General features: G+C 40.6%; 1 protein-coding gene across 4 annotated transcripts in view; it reads left to right on the forward strand.

Moving 5' to 3' along the window:
• Positions 1 to 15,528, forward strand: part of LOC134312289 (protein phosphatase 3 catalytic subunit alpha) — a 163,248-nt gene that overhangs the window by 119,982 nt on the left and 27,738 nt on the right. For all 4 annotated transcript variants that reach the window (XM_062994120.1, XM_062994122.1, XM_062994121.1 and 1 more), the window contains exons 6-8: positions 2,582 to 2,721; positions 10,189 to 10,266; positions 11,479 to 11,573. In XM_062994120.1, coding sequence (XP_062850190.1) covers positions 2,582 to 2,721; positions 10,189 to 10,266; positions 11,479 to 11,573 — 313 coding nt within the window. The remainder of the gene's footprint in view (positions 1 to 2,581; positions 2,722 to 10,188; positions 10,267 to 11,478; positions 11,574 to 15,528) is intronic.

Raw genomic sequence — 15,528 nt, forward strand, 5'->3', positions numbered from 1 at the left:
ACCAAAGGGTTTTTTATGCAAGAAATAAATAAGAGCATTAGTAAGTACATGTCAGATTAAATGCTTAGTAAAGAGGTGGGTTTTTAATCGTCTTTTGAAGACGGCGAGAGACTCACATGTTCAGACAGATAAGGGAAGTTTGTTCCACCACTTGGGTGCAAGTACAGAGAAGAGCCTTGATGCTTGTGTTCCTCGAGGATCAAGTCGAGCGAGACTAGTGGCTCGGAGGTTATGCGGTACAGAGCAGGGTTTGATTAGACCTCAAAAGTAGCTTGGGGTTGGTCCATTTTTGGCTTTGTAGGCAAGCATCAGTGTTTTGAACTGAATGCGTGCAGCTACAGGAAGTCAGTGAAGAGAACGCAGCAGTGGGGTGATGTGGCAGTGTTTGGGCTGGTTAAAAACCAGGTGAGCAGCTGCATTTTGGATGAGTTGCAAGGGTTTAATAGTGGACATAGGAGCTCCTGCCAGGATGGAGTTGCAGTAGTCCAACTGTAAGATTAACTCAAATAACTACAGAATTTTATTTCTGTTTAAGCATAAATCCTGTTTCGGCATCAGCCCTATACTGATGGTAAATATCATTTTTGGTAAATAACTTTGTTTACCGTATTTACTTCACGTGATGTAGTGTAGTAATAGAAATAGTCATAGTCTTTCCAGTCGCATATGTGCAGATGCAGAAATTCAATAGCAAGCCAATTACCTATATTCATCACTTGAATAAACCGATTACTGGGCAGAAATCCAAGTAGCCCAATTGCATTACTCGTAATCCAAATAAGGTCTTAAATAAGAATTGAGATAATGGAGGTATGTTGTCTTCATGACCATTTAAATAATCGGATTACTGTCTGAACCTGACCTTTATCAGCATTAGTGTACATGTAAGCACTCTCTGGAATTAAAGGATCTGTCGCTTTAAATCCAGCACAGATCTACGTAGGTGCCCAGTATAACCCGAGGTCTGATGAACACATCTGTCACACAGCAGGAAAACTGCTGATTTGATCTTGGCTAATATATGGCCTCAGGTGTGTGAGGTACACTTGTACATCGACGAGGCATAACATTATGACCACTAATAGGTGAAGTGAATAACACTGATTATCTCTTCACCTGTGGGTGGGATATATTAGGCAGCAAGTGAACATTTTATCCTCAAAGTTGATGTGTTAGAAGCAGGAGAAATGGACAAGCGTAAGGATTTGGCAAGTTTGAAAAGGGCCAAATTGTGATGGCTAGACGACTCAGAGCATGGTCAGAGCATCTCCAAAACTGCAGCACTTGTGTGGTGTTTCCCGGTCTGCATTGGTCAGTATCTATCAAAAGTGGTCCAAGGAAGGAACAGTGGTAAACTGAAGACAGGGGGGCCAAGGCTCATTGATTCACATGGGGAGCGAAGGCTGGCCCGTGTGGTCCGATCCAACAGACGAGCTACTCTAGCTCAAATTGCTGAAGAAGTTAATGCTGGTTCTGATAGAAAGGTGTCACAATACACGGAATACATGGTGGCCCCACCTTGTAACTTACAGGAGTTAAAGGATCTGCTGCTAACATCTTGGTGCCAGATACCATAGCACACCTTCAGGGGTCTAGTGGAGTACATGCCTCGACAGGTCAAGGCTGTTTTGTATATAAGGTGGACCAACACAATATTAGGAAGGTGGTCATAATGTTATGCCCGATCGGTGTATGTTTACCCACATTAGTATACGGGTATTAGTATTAGTGTACGGGGTGGCACGGTGGCTCAGTGGGTAGCACTGTCGCCTCACAGCAAGAAGGTCCTGGGTTCGATCCCCGGGTAGAGCGGTCCGGAATCTTTCTGTGTACAGTTTGTATGTACTCCCTGTGTCTGTTTGGCATTTCTCCAGGAGCTTCGTTTTCCTCTTACAGTCCAAAGCAGTGCAAGTGAGATGAATTGGAGATACAAAATTGTCCATGACTGTGTTTGACATTAAACTTGTGAACTGATGAATCTGTAAAACATGTTAAAATCCTAATAAATAAATAAAATTATAGTGTACAAGTCAAAGGAAGGTTATTTAAATTCCCAAATGACTTTCTCTGTAATGAGCAATGGATTCAATGCACTTTGTCTGTGTAATAGCTCAGTACAACAGCATTTGGCAGACAAAAAGAAAAAAAGTGGCCTGGTAAACATGAGCGAATGTTCCAGTGTACTGATTGTGTGTAGTGTAGTGACACATGCCAGGAAAAAGTTTCTTTCTGAGACCAATAATTTATGTCAAACTTATTTTGTCATGATAATACAAAGCTGCCACTTCAAGCTTCAAAAGGCACCTGTTCTTTGTCTCAGCACCAGCAGCAAATGAACGTTGCCATCCAAGAGCTGACTCTTTGTGTTGGAAAAGCACAAAACGGTTTAAGATGAATCCAGCTCTGAAATCAGTACAAGCATTGTGTCAGAGAAGATCAGAGCTACAGCACAGTCTGAAGCAGTGCAGATTTGCTGTGTGAAATGCTTTGCATTAAATTTACGCATTGTTATACATCTATTTATCACAAAGCCCTCGATTCTTAGACATCCATAAGCTGATCATGCTTTTTTCATCTCCAGTTAGACAGATTTAAGGAGCCTCCCGCGTATGGGCCAATGTGTGACCTACTGTGGTCTGACCCGCTGGAGGACTTCGGCAACGAGAAGACCCAAGAACACTTCACACACAACACAGTGCGAGGCTGCTCCTACTTCTACAGGTACTGTATTACTACACAAAGTACAAAAACACATAAAACTCTCACATATTCCTATACCAGCATCACTTAGCATGCTATACAATGTTCTACTGTAATATATATGCAAAGCAGTATTTCTATCTTAACATCTGTATGTCACCTACGGCCCAAGCTGCCCTCATACAGTGTATCACAAAAGTGAGTACACCCCTCACATTTCTGCAAATATTTCATTATATCTTTTCATGGGACAACACTATAGACATGAAACTTGGATATAACTTAGAGTAGTCAGTGTACAGCTTGTATAGCAGTGTAGATTTACTGTCTTCTGAAAATAACTCAACACACAGCCATTAATGTCTAAATAGCTGGCAACATAAGTGAGTACACCCCACAGTGAACATGTCCAAATTGTGCCCAAATGTGTCGTTGTCCCTCCCTGGTGTCACGTGTCAAGGTCCCAGGTGTAAATGGGGAGCAGGGCTGTTAAATTTGGTGTTTTGGGTACAATTCTCTCATACTCATACTTTTACTTTTATATTTTGGTTGGAAGCGGTGAGGATGGGAGGAGTAGTAATTGGTCGTGTCTGAGCGACTAAGAGAGCTTATAGTCTGGATTTAGCACCATCTGATTTCCACCTTTCGGACCGTTTAAAGAAGCTTTAGGGGGAAGAAGATTTTCATGTGATGATGATGTTAAAGCAGCGGTGCATCAGTGGCTAACCAAAAACATTTTTGCTGATGGCATTAAAAAGTTGGTACGATGCTGAGAGAAATGCATCGCAAAGGAAGGTGACTATGTTGAAAAGTGATGTTAAATGTTTTTAAAAATTCTTAATAATTAGAGTTTTAAAAAAAGTGCGGAAACTTTTTGAAGACTCGTATTATCAAGCTTAATGTATTGCAGTATTATAGTTGGTACAGACAAAATACGGTTACATTGCTGTATAGGTAGAGAACGAAGTTAAATGTTTTAATGTTCAAACCACTTGCCTTATATTCCTTTAATAAATTAATACATTTCTTTAATAAAAAGGCTTAGAGGATGCTGGACACCCTCTGCATATGACTGTCTTGCATCTGAAATAGGAATGCTTAAGGTAGGACAGGATAGAAGATGGAATGGGATGGAATGGAACAGAACAGGATAGGATAGAATAAGAACTTTATCCCAAAGAAAATTCTAGTGCTTCTGGTCCCTTTGATATAATGCAGCTCTGCATTAATAAATGTTGCTGTAGTGAATTGATTAATGTGATCAGTATATTTTATTTCACTTATTACATAATATTTTTATAATATATTTTAGTATATAACACCTCTTAAATGTTTGCATGAATATATGGATTCTAGTCCCCTAATGTTACATCATTTAATCTCATGGCACTTGTAATATACACAATGATTTATGCTGAAAGTCATATGGATAAATGCTAAAAAAAAAAATATAATTATACTGACATTGTAACATTGTCTTTTTTTTTTTAAACAAAAAAACCCACCAGAAATTTAGTTAAATAAATTTGTTCTTTCAATAAGAAATAACAATCCCATTTGATTAAGGACATTAAAATCCACAATGTGGTTTTGCAGATGTATTATATTCTCATCAGATTACAATTCAAAGTGGAAGATCACTAACATTTTCTTGACGTAAGAGTACTACGAAATCGCATTATTGAAAAGCTTGTCGACAGCTGCTGCTTTTACAGCTGTCTCCTTTCTACCCTCTCTCTTTGTTTTTTCTCACTCGGTAGGGCTTAATTGAAAGCATGTTGTGTTGCCGAAGCGTTATGAGTCCGCCTCAGAGCCACAGACCAATCCTGCCTCTTCTCTGAACTCCCGGCAACAAACATCCTTTCTCGTCCAACTGAGTAACTCGTAACTCTTTTACACTCGTAGCCCAGCCGTGTAATTGCACACGATTCACATTTGCACCCGACATGTTTTTAAAACCGACTTTCAGCCCCGTGACAAGTGGTGGGGAAAAACAACTAGGATTCAGCAGAAGAAAGGAGCATTCATGACGACTCTCAGTCACAGAGTTTCCTTTATAACAAGACAACATGAGTGATTCTAGGTTTCCAGTTGGTTGAGAGGTGTGAGGTGAAAACACTTTTCACCTTTGCCAGTTTTAACCTAGTCACCTACAGAACACATAGTCCTTTAGTTTAGCATCTGTGAGGGGAAATGATCTAAGCCTCTGGGTATTTTGTCCACTGTTTATTTTCCTCCCTTGTGTCAAGAAATTCCAAATGAAACTAAATGGACTCAAATTAGAGGACATGTGCCTGAAATTTTAACGTGTCAACGTGTGAACATTTCTGTCAAGCACGGCCAGTCAAGTATGAGGTAACACTCCTAATCAGAGCTGCTGACCTGAAGTTTTATTATTATTATTATTATTGTCATTTGTACAGAGCTGAGTGTTCAACAAAATCACATGTATTCACTTTTAAACATTGAGCACAGCAGGTCATGTAGGTGTCGCTAAAAATTCTAGGGAACCGAATTCTATTCACTACTGAATTGGTTGTACTGTGTGTAATCTGATGTCATTTAAACTTTCAAAACATGCCAATTGGTAAAATAACTGGTTTTAATTGCATTTACAGGTAAGTATGTAGCCTGAGAGGCAAATAATTGATGCTTTGAAAAGGATTGGTGCCCTGGCCAGGGTGTTTTTTTTTTTTTAGCTCATGCCCAGTGTTTTTGGATAGGCTGTGAATTTGCCACTACCTTGAACAGAATGAACTGGTTACTGAAAATAAATGAATGAATAAATGAGAAATAAGGAAGCAAGTCACTGTAAATAAAATGTGCACCAGTTGTGTAATATAAATATAATTAATATACAGGGGTTGGACAAAATAACTGAAACACCTGTCATTTTAGTGTGGGAGGTTTCATGGCTAAATTGGACCAGTCTGGTGGCCAATCTTCATTAATTGCACATTGCACCAGTAAGAGCAGAGTGTGAAGGTTCAATTAGCAGGGTAAGAGCACAGTTTTGCTCAAAATATTGCAATGCACACAACATTATGGGTGACATACCAGAGTTCAAAAGAGGACAAATTGTTGGTGCACGTCTTGCTGGCGCATCTGTGACCAAGACAGCAAGTCTTTGTGATGTATCAAGAGCCACGGTATCCAGGGTAATGTCAGCATACCACCAAGAAGGACAAACCACATCCAACAGGATTAACTGTGGACGCAAGAGGAAGCTGTCTGAAAGGGATGTTCGGGTGCTAACCCGGATTGTATCCAAAAAACATAAAACCACGGCTGCCCAAATCACAGCAGAATTAAATGTGCACCTCAACTCTCCTGTTTCCACCAGAACTGTCCGTCGGGAGCTCCACAGGGTCAATATACACGGCCGGGCTGCTATAGCCAAACCTTTGGTCACTCGTGCCAATGCCAAAGTCGGTTTCAATGGTGCAAGGAGCGCAAATCTTGGGCTGTGGACAATGTGAAACATGTATTGTTCTCTGATGAGTCCACCTTTACTGTTTTCCCCACATCCGGGAGAGTTACGGTGTGGAGAAGCCCCAAAAAAGTGTACCACCCAGACTGTTGCATGCCCAGAGTGAAGCATGGGGGTGGATCAGTGATGGTTTGGGCTGCCATATCATGGCATTCCCTTGGCCCAATACTTGTGCTAGATGGGCGCGTCACTGCCAAGGACTACCGAACCATTCTGGAGGACCATGTGCATCCAATGGCGGTGCCGTGTATCAGGATGACAATGCACCAATACACACAGCAAGACTGGTGAAAGATTGGTTTGATGAACATAAAAGTGAAGTTGAACATCTCCCATGGCCTGCACAGTCACCAGATCTAAATATTATTGAGCCACTTTGGGGTGTTTTGGAGAAGCGAGTCAGGAAACGTTTTCCTCCACCAGCATCACGTAGTGACCTGGCCACTATCCTGCAAGAAGAATGGCTTAAAATCCCTCTGACCACTGTGCAGGACTTGTATATGTCATTTCCAAGACGAATTGACGCTGTATTGGCCGCAAAAGGAGGCCCTACACCATACTAATAAATTATTGTGGTCTAAAACCAGGTGTTTCAGTTATTTTGTCCAACCCCTGTATATGTGTGTATATGTAGATAGATAGATAGATAGATAGATAGATAGATAGATAGATAGATAGATAGATAGATAGATAGATAGATAGATAGATAGATAGATAGATAGATAGATAGATAGATAGATAGATAGATAGATGTAGATATACACCGATCAGCCACAACATTAAAACCACCTCTGGTTTCTACACTCACTGTCCATTTTATCAGTTCTACTCACCATATAGAAGCACTTTATAGTTGTACAATTACTGACTGTAGTCCATCTGTTTCTCTGCATGCCTTTTTAGCCTGCTTTCACACTGTTCTTCAATGGTCAGGACCACCACAGAGCAGACATTATTTAGGTGGTGGATCATTCTCAGCACTGCAGTGACACTGACATGGTGGTGGTGTGTTAGTGTGTGTTGGCTGGATATTTCTGGTTGGTGGACTATTCTTAGTCCAGCAGGGACAGTTAGGTGTTTAAAAACTCCATCAGCGCTGCTGTGTCTGATCCACTCATACCAGCACAACACACACTAACACACCACCACCATGTCAGTGTCACTGCAGTGCTGAGAATGATCCACCACCCAAATAATACCTGCTCTGTGGTGGTCCTGGGGGAGTCCTGACCATTGAAGAACAGCATGAAAGGGGGCTAACAAAGCATGCAGAAAAACAGATGGACTACAGTCAGTAATTGTAGAACTACAAAGTGCTTCTATATGGTCAGTGGAGCTGATAACATGGACAATGTGTATAGAAACTAAGAGGTGGTTTTAATGTTATGGCTGATCGGTGTATATAATAAATATATATATATATATATATATATATATACAGTGTATCACAAAAGTGAGTACACCCCTCACATTTCTGCAGATATTTAAGTATATCTTTTCATGGGACAACACTGACAAAATGACACTTTGACACAATGAAAAGTAGTCTGTGTGCAGCTTATATAACAGTGTAAATTTATTCTTCCCTCAAAATAACTCAATATACAGCCATTAATGTCTAAACCACCGGCAACAAAAGTGAGTACACCCCTTAGTGAAAGTTCCTGAAGTGTCAATATTTTGTGTGGCCACCATTATTTCCCAGAACTGCCTTAACTTTCCTGGGCATGGAGTTTACCAGAGCTTCACAGGTTGCCACTGGAATGCTTTTCCACTCCTCCATGATGACATCACGGAGCTGGCGGATATTCGAGACTTTGCGCTCCTCCACCTTCCGCTTAAGGATGCCCCAAAGATGTTCTATTGGGTTTAGGTCTGGAGACATGCTTGGCCAGTCCATCACCTTTACCCTCAGCCTCTTCAATAAAGCAGTGGTCGTCTTAGAGGTGTGTTTGGGGTCATTATCATGCTGGAACACTGCCCTGCGACCCAGTTTCCGGAGGGAGGGGATCATGCTCTGCTTCAGTATTTCACAGTACATATTGGAGTTCATGTGTCCCTCAATGAAATGTAACTCCCCAACACCTGCTGCACTCATGCAGCCCCAGACCATGGCATTCCCACCACCATGCTTGACTGTAGGCATGACACACTTATCTTTGTACTCCTCACCTGATTGCCGCCACACATGCTTGAGACCATCTGAACCAAACAAATTAATCTTGGTCTCATCAGACCATAGGACATGGTTCCAGTAATCCATGTCCTTTGTTGACATGTCTTCAGCAAACTGTTTGCGGGCTTTCTTGTGTAGAGACTTCAGAAGAGGCTTCCTTCTGGGGTGACAGCCATGCAGACCAATTTGATGTAGTGTGCGGCGTATGGTCTGAGCACTGACAGGCTGACCCCCCACCTTTTCAATCTCTGCAGCAATGCTGACAGCACTCCTGCGCCTATCTTTCAAAGACAGCAGTTGGATGTGACGCTGAGCACGTGCACTCAGCTTCTTTGGACGACCGACGCGAGGTCTGTTCTGAGTGGACCCTGCTCTTTTAAAACGCTGGATGATCTTGGCCACTGTGCTGCAGCTCAGTTTCAGGGTGTTGGCAATCTTCTTGTAGCCTTGGCCATCTTCATGTAGCGCAACAATTCGTCTTTTAAGATCCTCAGAGAGTTCTTTGCCATGAGGTGCCATGTTGGAACTTTCAGTGACCAGTATGAGAGAGTGTGAGCGCTGTACTACTAAATGGAACACACCTGCTCCCTATGCACACCTGAGACCTAGTAACACTAACAAATCACATGACATTTTGGAGGGAAAATGACAAGCAGTGCTCAATTTGGACATTTAGGGGTGTAGTCTCTTAGGGGTGTACTCACTTTTGTTGCCGGTGGTTTAGACATTAATGGCTGTATATTGAGTTATTTTGAGGGAAGAATAAATTTACACTGTTATATAAGCTGCACACAGACTACTTTTCATTGTGTCAAAGTGTCATTTTGTCAGTGTTGTCCCATGAAAAGATATACTTCAATATCTGCAGAAATGTGAGGGGTGTACTCACTTTTGTGATACACTGTATATATATATATAGTTATAATATATTAACTGAAGTCAGACTGTTTCGGCATTCTATTTATGATGTTTGGGATGCAATTACTTTTAATCAGTGTACTCCATGCTTGGAGGCGTTGATTGCTTTGTAATTTTCATACTGAGTTTGCTTCCAGCATAAACAGAGTTTCAACCCATATTAAAGACAGATTCCCTAATGGGTTTATATTCTTTAGACATGTACTCCCATTCTAAGACCATGTCTATCTTTGCAATACTTACTACTGTATTGCCAGCTAGTAATTGCAATTTTGGAACCTAGGCAATATTATTTTTGTGTTTGCATCCCACCAGAAAAGTATACAATTTTCTTGACTTCAAAAATATAGGATTTGCTTTGCAATGCATTTCATTCTTTCAATGGTGAGTTTTCAGGCTGTATTTATGCAGGCAGCAACCTTCATTTGTGTTAGTTTAACATGTTGTTTTAGTTCTGTCAGCTCCTGCAGTGGTTTCAGGGTGGCACGGAGTCGATTCATCACCAAAGCCAGTTGTAAACATGGGAATGTTCCAGCGTGCTCTTTTCGAATTAGAGCAGGGTTGTGGCGTGGAAAAGTCCAGAAACTCACATCTATCCTTTCAGGATGGCTGACAGCGTTTGCTTTGGCGTCCAGTCTCCTTCCCTGATCCCACGAATTTTGAGGTTTTCCCCCCTTACGCTTAAAAACACACACATACTGTTTTAATATGAAGTTTCCTTCCTTTTCGGTCACTGTGACGGATTTTTATGTTGTATGTTGGATAGTTGCAAGATTTTGTATGACTTGAATTAAATTCCACCAGTGTACAGTGTAGAAAAACCACTGGAACAAGCTTCTTTTTTCCTTTCTATAACAGGATTGCATCTGTTCTGCAAATTAAATACATGTCTTTTTCTCCACAGTTATCCCGCTGTGTGTGACTTCCTACAACACAATAACTTATTATCTGTCATACGGGCCCACGAAGCACAGGATGCTGGGTAATGTCTCACTCAAAACACTTCAGATTGAGAGTTTCATATTCAAAACTCTTTTTAAAGTCTTGTTGTGCTGAATGTGGCACTGCAATATAAGTGTGGGTGTAGATTTGGGTATGAATGGTGGATGAGAAATTAATTGTCTTTACCAACATTTCATACAGTTGATTTTATATGTTATTATTCTGTAACATTAGACATTTAGAAAGCTGTTCATTGGGTGCTTGGCTAGCAGAGTGGTGAAACACTAGCACACCAGAGTTTACATCTTGATCTCACGAGTTAAAATCTCAGCTCTGCTACCGTCAGACCAGGTGCTTATACAGACAATGATTGGCTTCTCCATGGGTGAGCTAGACGGATGGGGTTCCTCATAACTGCTGCAATTATAGCCCATGCTGGCTGATTGATGGGAATTAGTGTGTGACTCTCCATGTGCGAAACAGATCGCCATTTGAACCCGCATCGTGTAAGTGAAAAAAGCAGTTGGCTACTGCACACTTGTCAGAGGGGAAGTGTGTTAGTCACGTCTCTCCTCTGTCAATGTTGGAGGTCAGCAGCAGTAGGGCAAGCAAAATGCAATACGTCTAGATTAGGTAATTGGATACGACTAGATTATGGTAACTGTCAAATAACTTTGACAGTATCTTAGATCTAATGTAAATATTTATAAATTTTATACACATGTTAGCAAAGGGTGTGCCTGTAACATCAATATAAAAAGTGGGAGGAGTGTTTATATACAGTACTTTTGGCCATATTGGTTACAATGTTAATTACAGAGACTTTTATTAAAAAGTGCTGTAAAATAGTAGTTTTGACATTTTGAAAAGAGTTTTTGTATGATCAACTAAGCTCACCCATGGAATGAAAATTAATTCCACTAAAGTTTACAATAATCTTAGAATGTATTTGCAGTTTTGCTTAGTCACTCCAGCTTAAATAAAATTGCCTCCCTCCTGCGTTAATCAGTTTGTTTAATCACATTGCGCAGTGGGAGATTTATTGATTGAAGCTGAGTTATTGTTTGAGTAGTTTGGACTCCCCCTGGTCTGAAAGTCTAATGGATTAGAGCAGTGAGGAGTTAAGGACAATATTAAATCCCACAGACTAAAGACATGACTATAGTTCAGACCTGATGCTTTTAATGAGTCAGTGTCAATTATTATTCATGTAATAATCTGGATAACTAACTGCTAAGCATTTGTCTGTCAGGTATCGCATGTACAGAAAGAGCCAGACCACAGGTTTCCCTTCCCTCATCACCATCTTCTCAGCCCCTAACTACTTAGATGTCTACAATAATAAAGGTAAGTGTGTTGATTGCAAATGGTTGTGTGTCTAGTATAGTAGTAGTGTCACAATTGTAAATTTCTTTGTACAGCAATATTAAAAACATCCTATCCACATCAAGTAAGGGTTTTAATAAAGAGCAATGATAAAGTACACTGATCAGCCATAACATTAAAACCACCTCCTGGTTTCTACACTCACTGTCCAATTTATCAGCTCCACTTGCCATACAGGAGCACTTTGTACTTCTACAATTACTGACTGTAGTCCATCTATTTCTCTACATGCTTTTTAGCCTGCTTTCACCCTGTTCTTCAATGGTCAGGACCACTACAGAACAGGTATTATTTAGGTGGGGGATGATTCTCAGCACTGCAGTGACACTGACATGGTGGTGGTGTGTTAGTGTGTGTTGTGCTGATATGAATGGTTCAGACACAGCAGCGCTGCTGGAGTTTTTAAATACCGTGTCCACTCACTGTCCACTCTATTAGACACTCCTACCTAGTTGGTCCACCTTGCAGATGTAAAGTCCAAGACGATCGCTCATCTATTGCTGCTGTTTGAGTTGGTCATCTTCTAGACCTTCATCAGTGGTCACAGGCAATGCCCATGGAGCGCTGTTGGCTGGATATTTCTGGTTGGTGGACTATTCTCAGTCCAGCAGTGACAGTGAGGCGTTTAAAAACTCCATCAGCATTGCTGTGTCTTATCCACTCATACCAGCACAACACACACTAACACTCCACCACCATGTCAGTGTCACTGCAGTGCTGAGAATGTTCCACTGCCCAAATAAAACGTACTCTGTAGTGGTCCTATGGGGGTCCTGACCACTGAAGAACAGCATGAAAGGAGGCTAAAAAGTATGTAGAGAAACAGATGGACTACAGTCAGTAATTGTGGAACTACAAAGTGCTTCTATGTGGTAGAACTGTAGAAACAAGGAGGTGGTCATCATGTTATGCCTGCCTGATATGTCTCTTATTTCAAGCTGTAAGCCTTTTTGAATTTGGTATAAAAGTGTATTCCAATGGTATTGCATCTAAACCACCAAAACATTTCTTTAACCCCAGACTTTCCAGTTGACACTGTGCATTCGGACAGGAAGTACTCTCATGGCATCCACCAAAACTCATGGTCATCCAATTAGCTGCCTGATGGCAAAGTGAGATTTACTTTAAAAACTACTTAACACCACTCCATCTATCACTTGTTATTAGTAATCTTAGGCTTTTATCTAGCTGTCTATCCATTAAAATCCAATCAATGTGTTTGTGGAGAAGTTCTGACTGATGTTGCTTTCAGAAGCCATTTGGAACTTTGTAGTAAGTGTTACAGCCAAGGACAGATTTTAAAACATAGTACAAACTGACTCGTCGGAATAGGTTATTTTTTGTGACAGTACCACGTTGGACGTCTCTGAGCTTTGCAGTCTAAATTTAACTGCCAGTGTTTTACTATACAGCCTACCTTGCTATATGCTTGATTTGATTTAAACTCTTGGTAACAGGTTGTCAAATCTGTTATTTCGAAGGGTTGTTTAGATTTTTGGCCATGAAGGCCATTTACAACATCAGGTTCTTGTCCAGTATGATGATGGAGCAATTAAATCACATCATAAACCTCATCTTAGTTGACACTGTTGTCTCGACTTCAGCAGCAGGTATGTTAGTACCACTACTATAACACTGCAGCATTATACTGTATGTGTGTTGGCAGTAGTGCACTGTTGGCATGCAGTGGTCCTGCTGAACTGCAGCATGGACAGAATCATGATCAGTAAGTCAGCACTTTTCATAGGGAGAAAGGAAAGTGAGTGGGTGTTTGGTCACTTTGTCCATGCTGCTTTTTCTTTATAATGAAAACGTGAAGATGGATCAGTGTGCTGAGTTTACTTAAACCCACACGTGTATTATAATACGCTTGTTCCATATCCATCATCAATCGGTATTCATGGTCTCTGCACATATGTTTGGGCTTTTCTTTACGTGTTGTCATTCTAGTGGTCATTACTAGAGTTTTTTCAAATCATATAGGAATGACTTATTTACTTTGTGCTGATTTTTTCTACAGAATTACCACAAAATTAGATTTTCTTTTCTAGTGCAGAATTTTGCTGAATATACTGAAGGCCAAGCAATTGTAGTGCCTAAACAGATACCACTAAATTATTTACATAGCACTTTATTGGTCTGTTGACATCCACCAAAACACATTTGCTTGTTTAGTGTTTTACATAACTTAAAAGCATCCAGTGGTTCATTTGACTGAGAACTTTAAAAGAATAGCAAATCACTTTTATTATTAATGATTCATGGAACATTTGTGCCAGTCTTTCAGAATAAGTCAACCCTGTGTTTAAGGGCAGTGTTACACATTTTAAATACATGTTTAATAGAACGCGGAATTGCTGTCGTTTTAAAGCTAAGCAAAGAGCTAATGCCGAGTTCACACTACATGTCGTCAGGTCACTGTACAGTTCACACTACACGACTGGATCTCTTGTAATTGTGAGTCTTTCAAGTCAGTGTGTCTTTCACACTACACGACTGATCGGCGATAGGGGGTTTCACACTACAAGATCTATCACCAACTGGAATCACAGGCGAGCTTCTCTGGTCTCCCAAACTACGTTTTGTCACGAAAACAAATGCAAGAAGTGACGGAAGGTTTAATGAGACCATATCCAAAAATGCACGTCAACAAGTAGCGAGCGATCAAAGTTTGTGCGCTGATGTGCAGCATAAAAACAAGTAGGAAAATAGGAACAGCATGGATTGTTCCGTAGGGAGTTGGAGGTTAATAAATATTTTTTGCAATGCAACGTTGGTGTTTTGTAGAGAACGATAAGGTCAGAAATACTGTAAAACATGTGTGTGCCGATGTATTCTGATATAAACTATATTATGCCCCGTCACACCTTTTCACAACTCCTCCCCTGCGTTTCCCCTCAACCCGTATCTTGCGTTCTCATTGGCTGTTCGACATAGCACTCATTGCCAGTCGGGCAACTCAGATTCAGATATTCGACAAGCTGAATATCTCTCTTCGGTGCCGCTTGGATCGAGTTGTTGAGTAGTTCACACATAGTGATTGAGAGCCGAGTTTCGTTCACCGAGCAAACGCTGAGATGCTCCCGAGCCGGCAAATCTGAACAGTCGGCGAGTGAAAATCAGGGCAAAAATCGTGTAGTGTGAACTAGGCATAAGCAAAACAATAGCCATGAGAACATGTCCTCATGTGCTGTGAAAAAGTATTTGTTCTATTTTTCCTGTTTCTATTTAGGCTATTGTGTCACATTTGAATGTCTTAGATCTTTCAGAAGATAAAGACAACACAAGTAAACACAAATGCAGCTTTTAAATGTTCATTCCATTTATTGAAGATAAAGATTCATTCAAAACCAATATCACCCATGTGAAATAGTAATTGCCCACTTAATCTAATTACTGTTTGTGCCACCCTTGGCAGTAACAACAGCAATCAGACGTTTGCAATAACTTGTGATGATTGAATTCGGCTTCACTGGAAGGTTTTCGAACGTTTTAGAACTGTTTTAGTTCTTGCCACAGCATCTCAATGAGATTCAAGTTAGGACTTTTACTTGGCCACTCCAAAATCTTTATTTTGCTGCATAACTCAACTGCGCTTGAGCTTTTGGTCACAAACTGGCAGGCAGGCATTCTTCGTTAGGATTTTATGATAGAGAGTTTGTGATTTCATCAATTAAGTCTCAGTCTTACAGAAGTAAAGCAACCCTAGATCATCACATTACTACCACCGTGTTTGACTGTTGGTATGACACTGTTATGGTGTAATGCGGTGTCAGCTGTACACCAAATGTAATGGAATCCATGTCTTCCAAAAAGTTCTACCTTCAGTCCACAGAATATTATCCCAAAATTCTTAGGGGCCATCTAGATGTTTTCTGTTCTTTTTGGACAGCAGGGGTTTAAACATTGTAACTCT

This window comes from Trichomycterus rosablanca, chromosome 4 (assembly GCF_030014385.1).
Source record: "Trichomycterus rosablanca isolate fTriRos1 chromosome 4, fTriRos1.hap1, whole genome shotgun sequence".
Taxonomy (NCBI): Eukaryota; Metazoa; Chordata; class Actinopteri; order Siluriformes; family Trichomycteridae; genus Trichomycterus; species Trichomycterus rosablanca.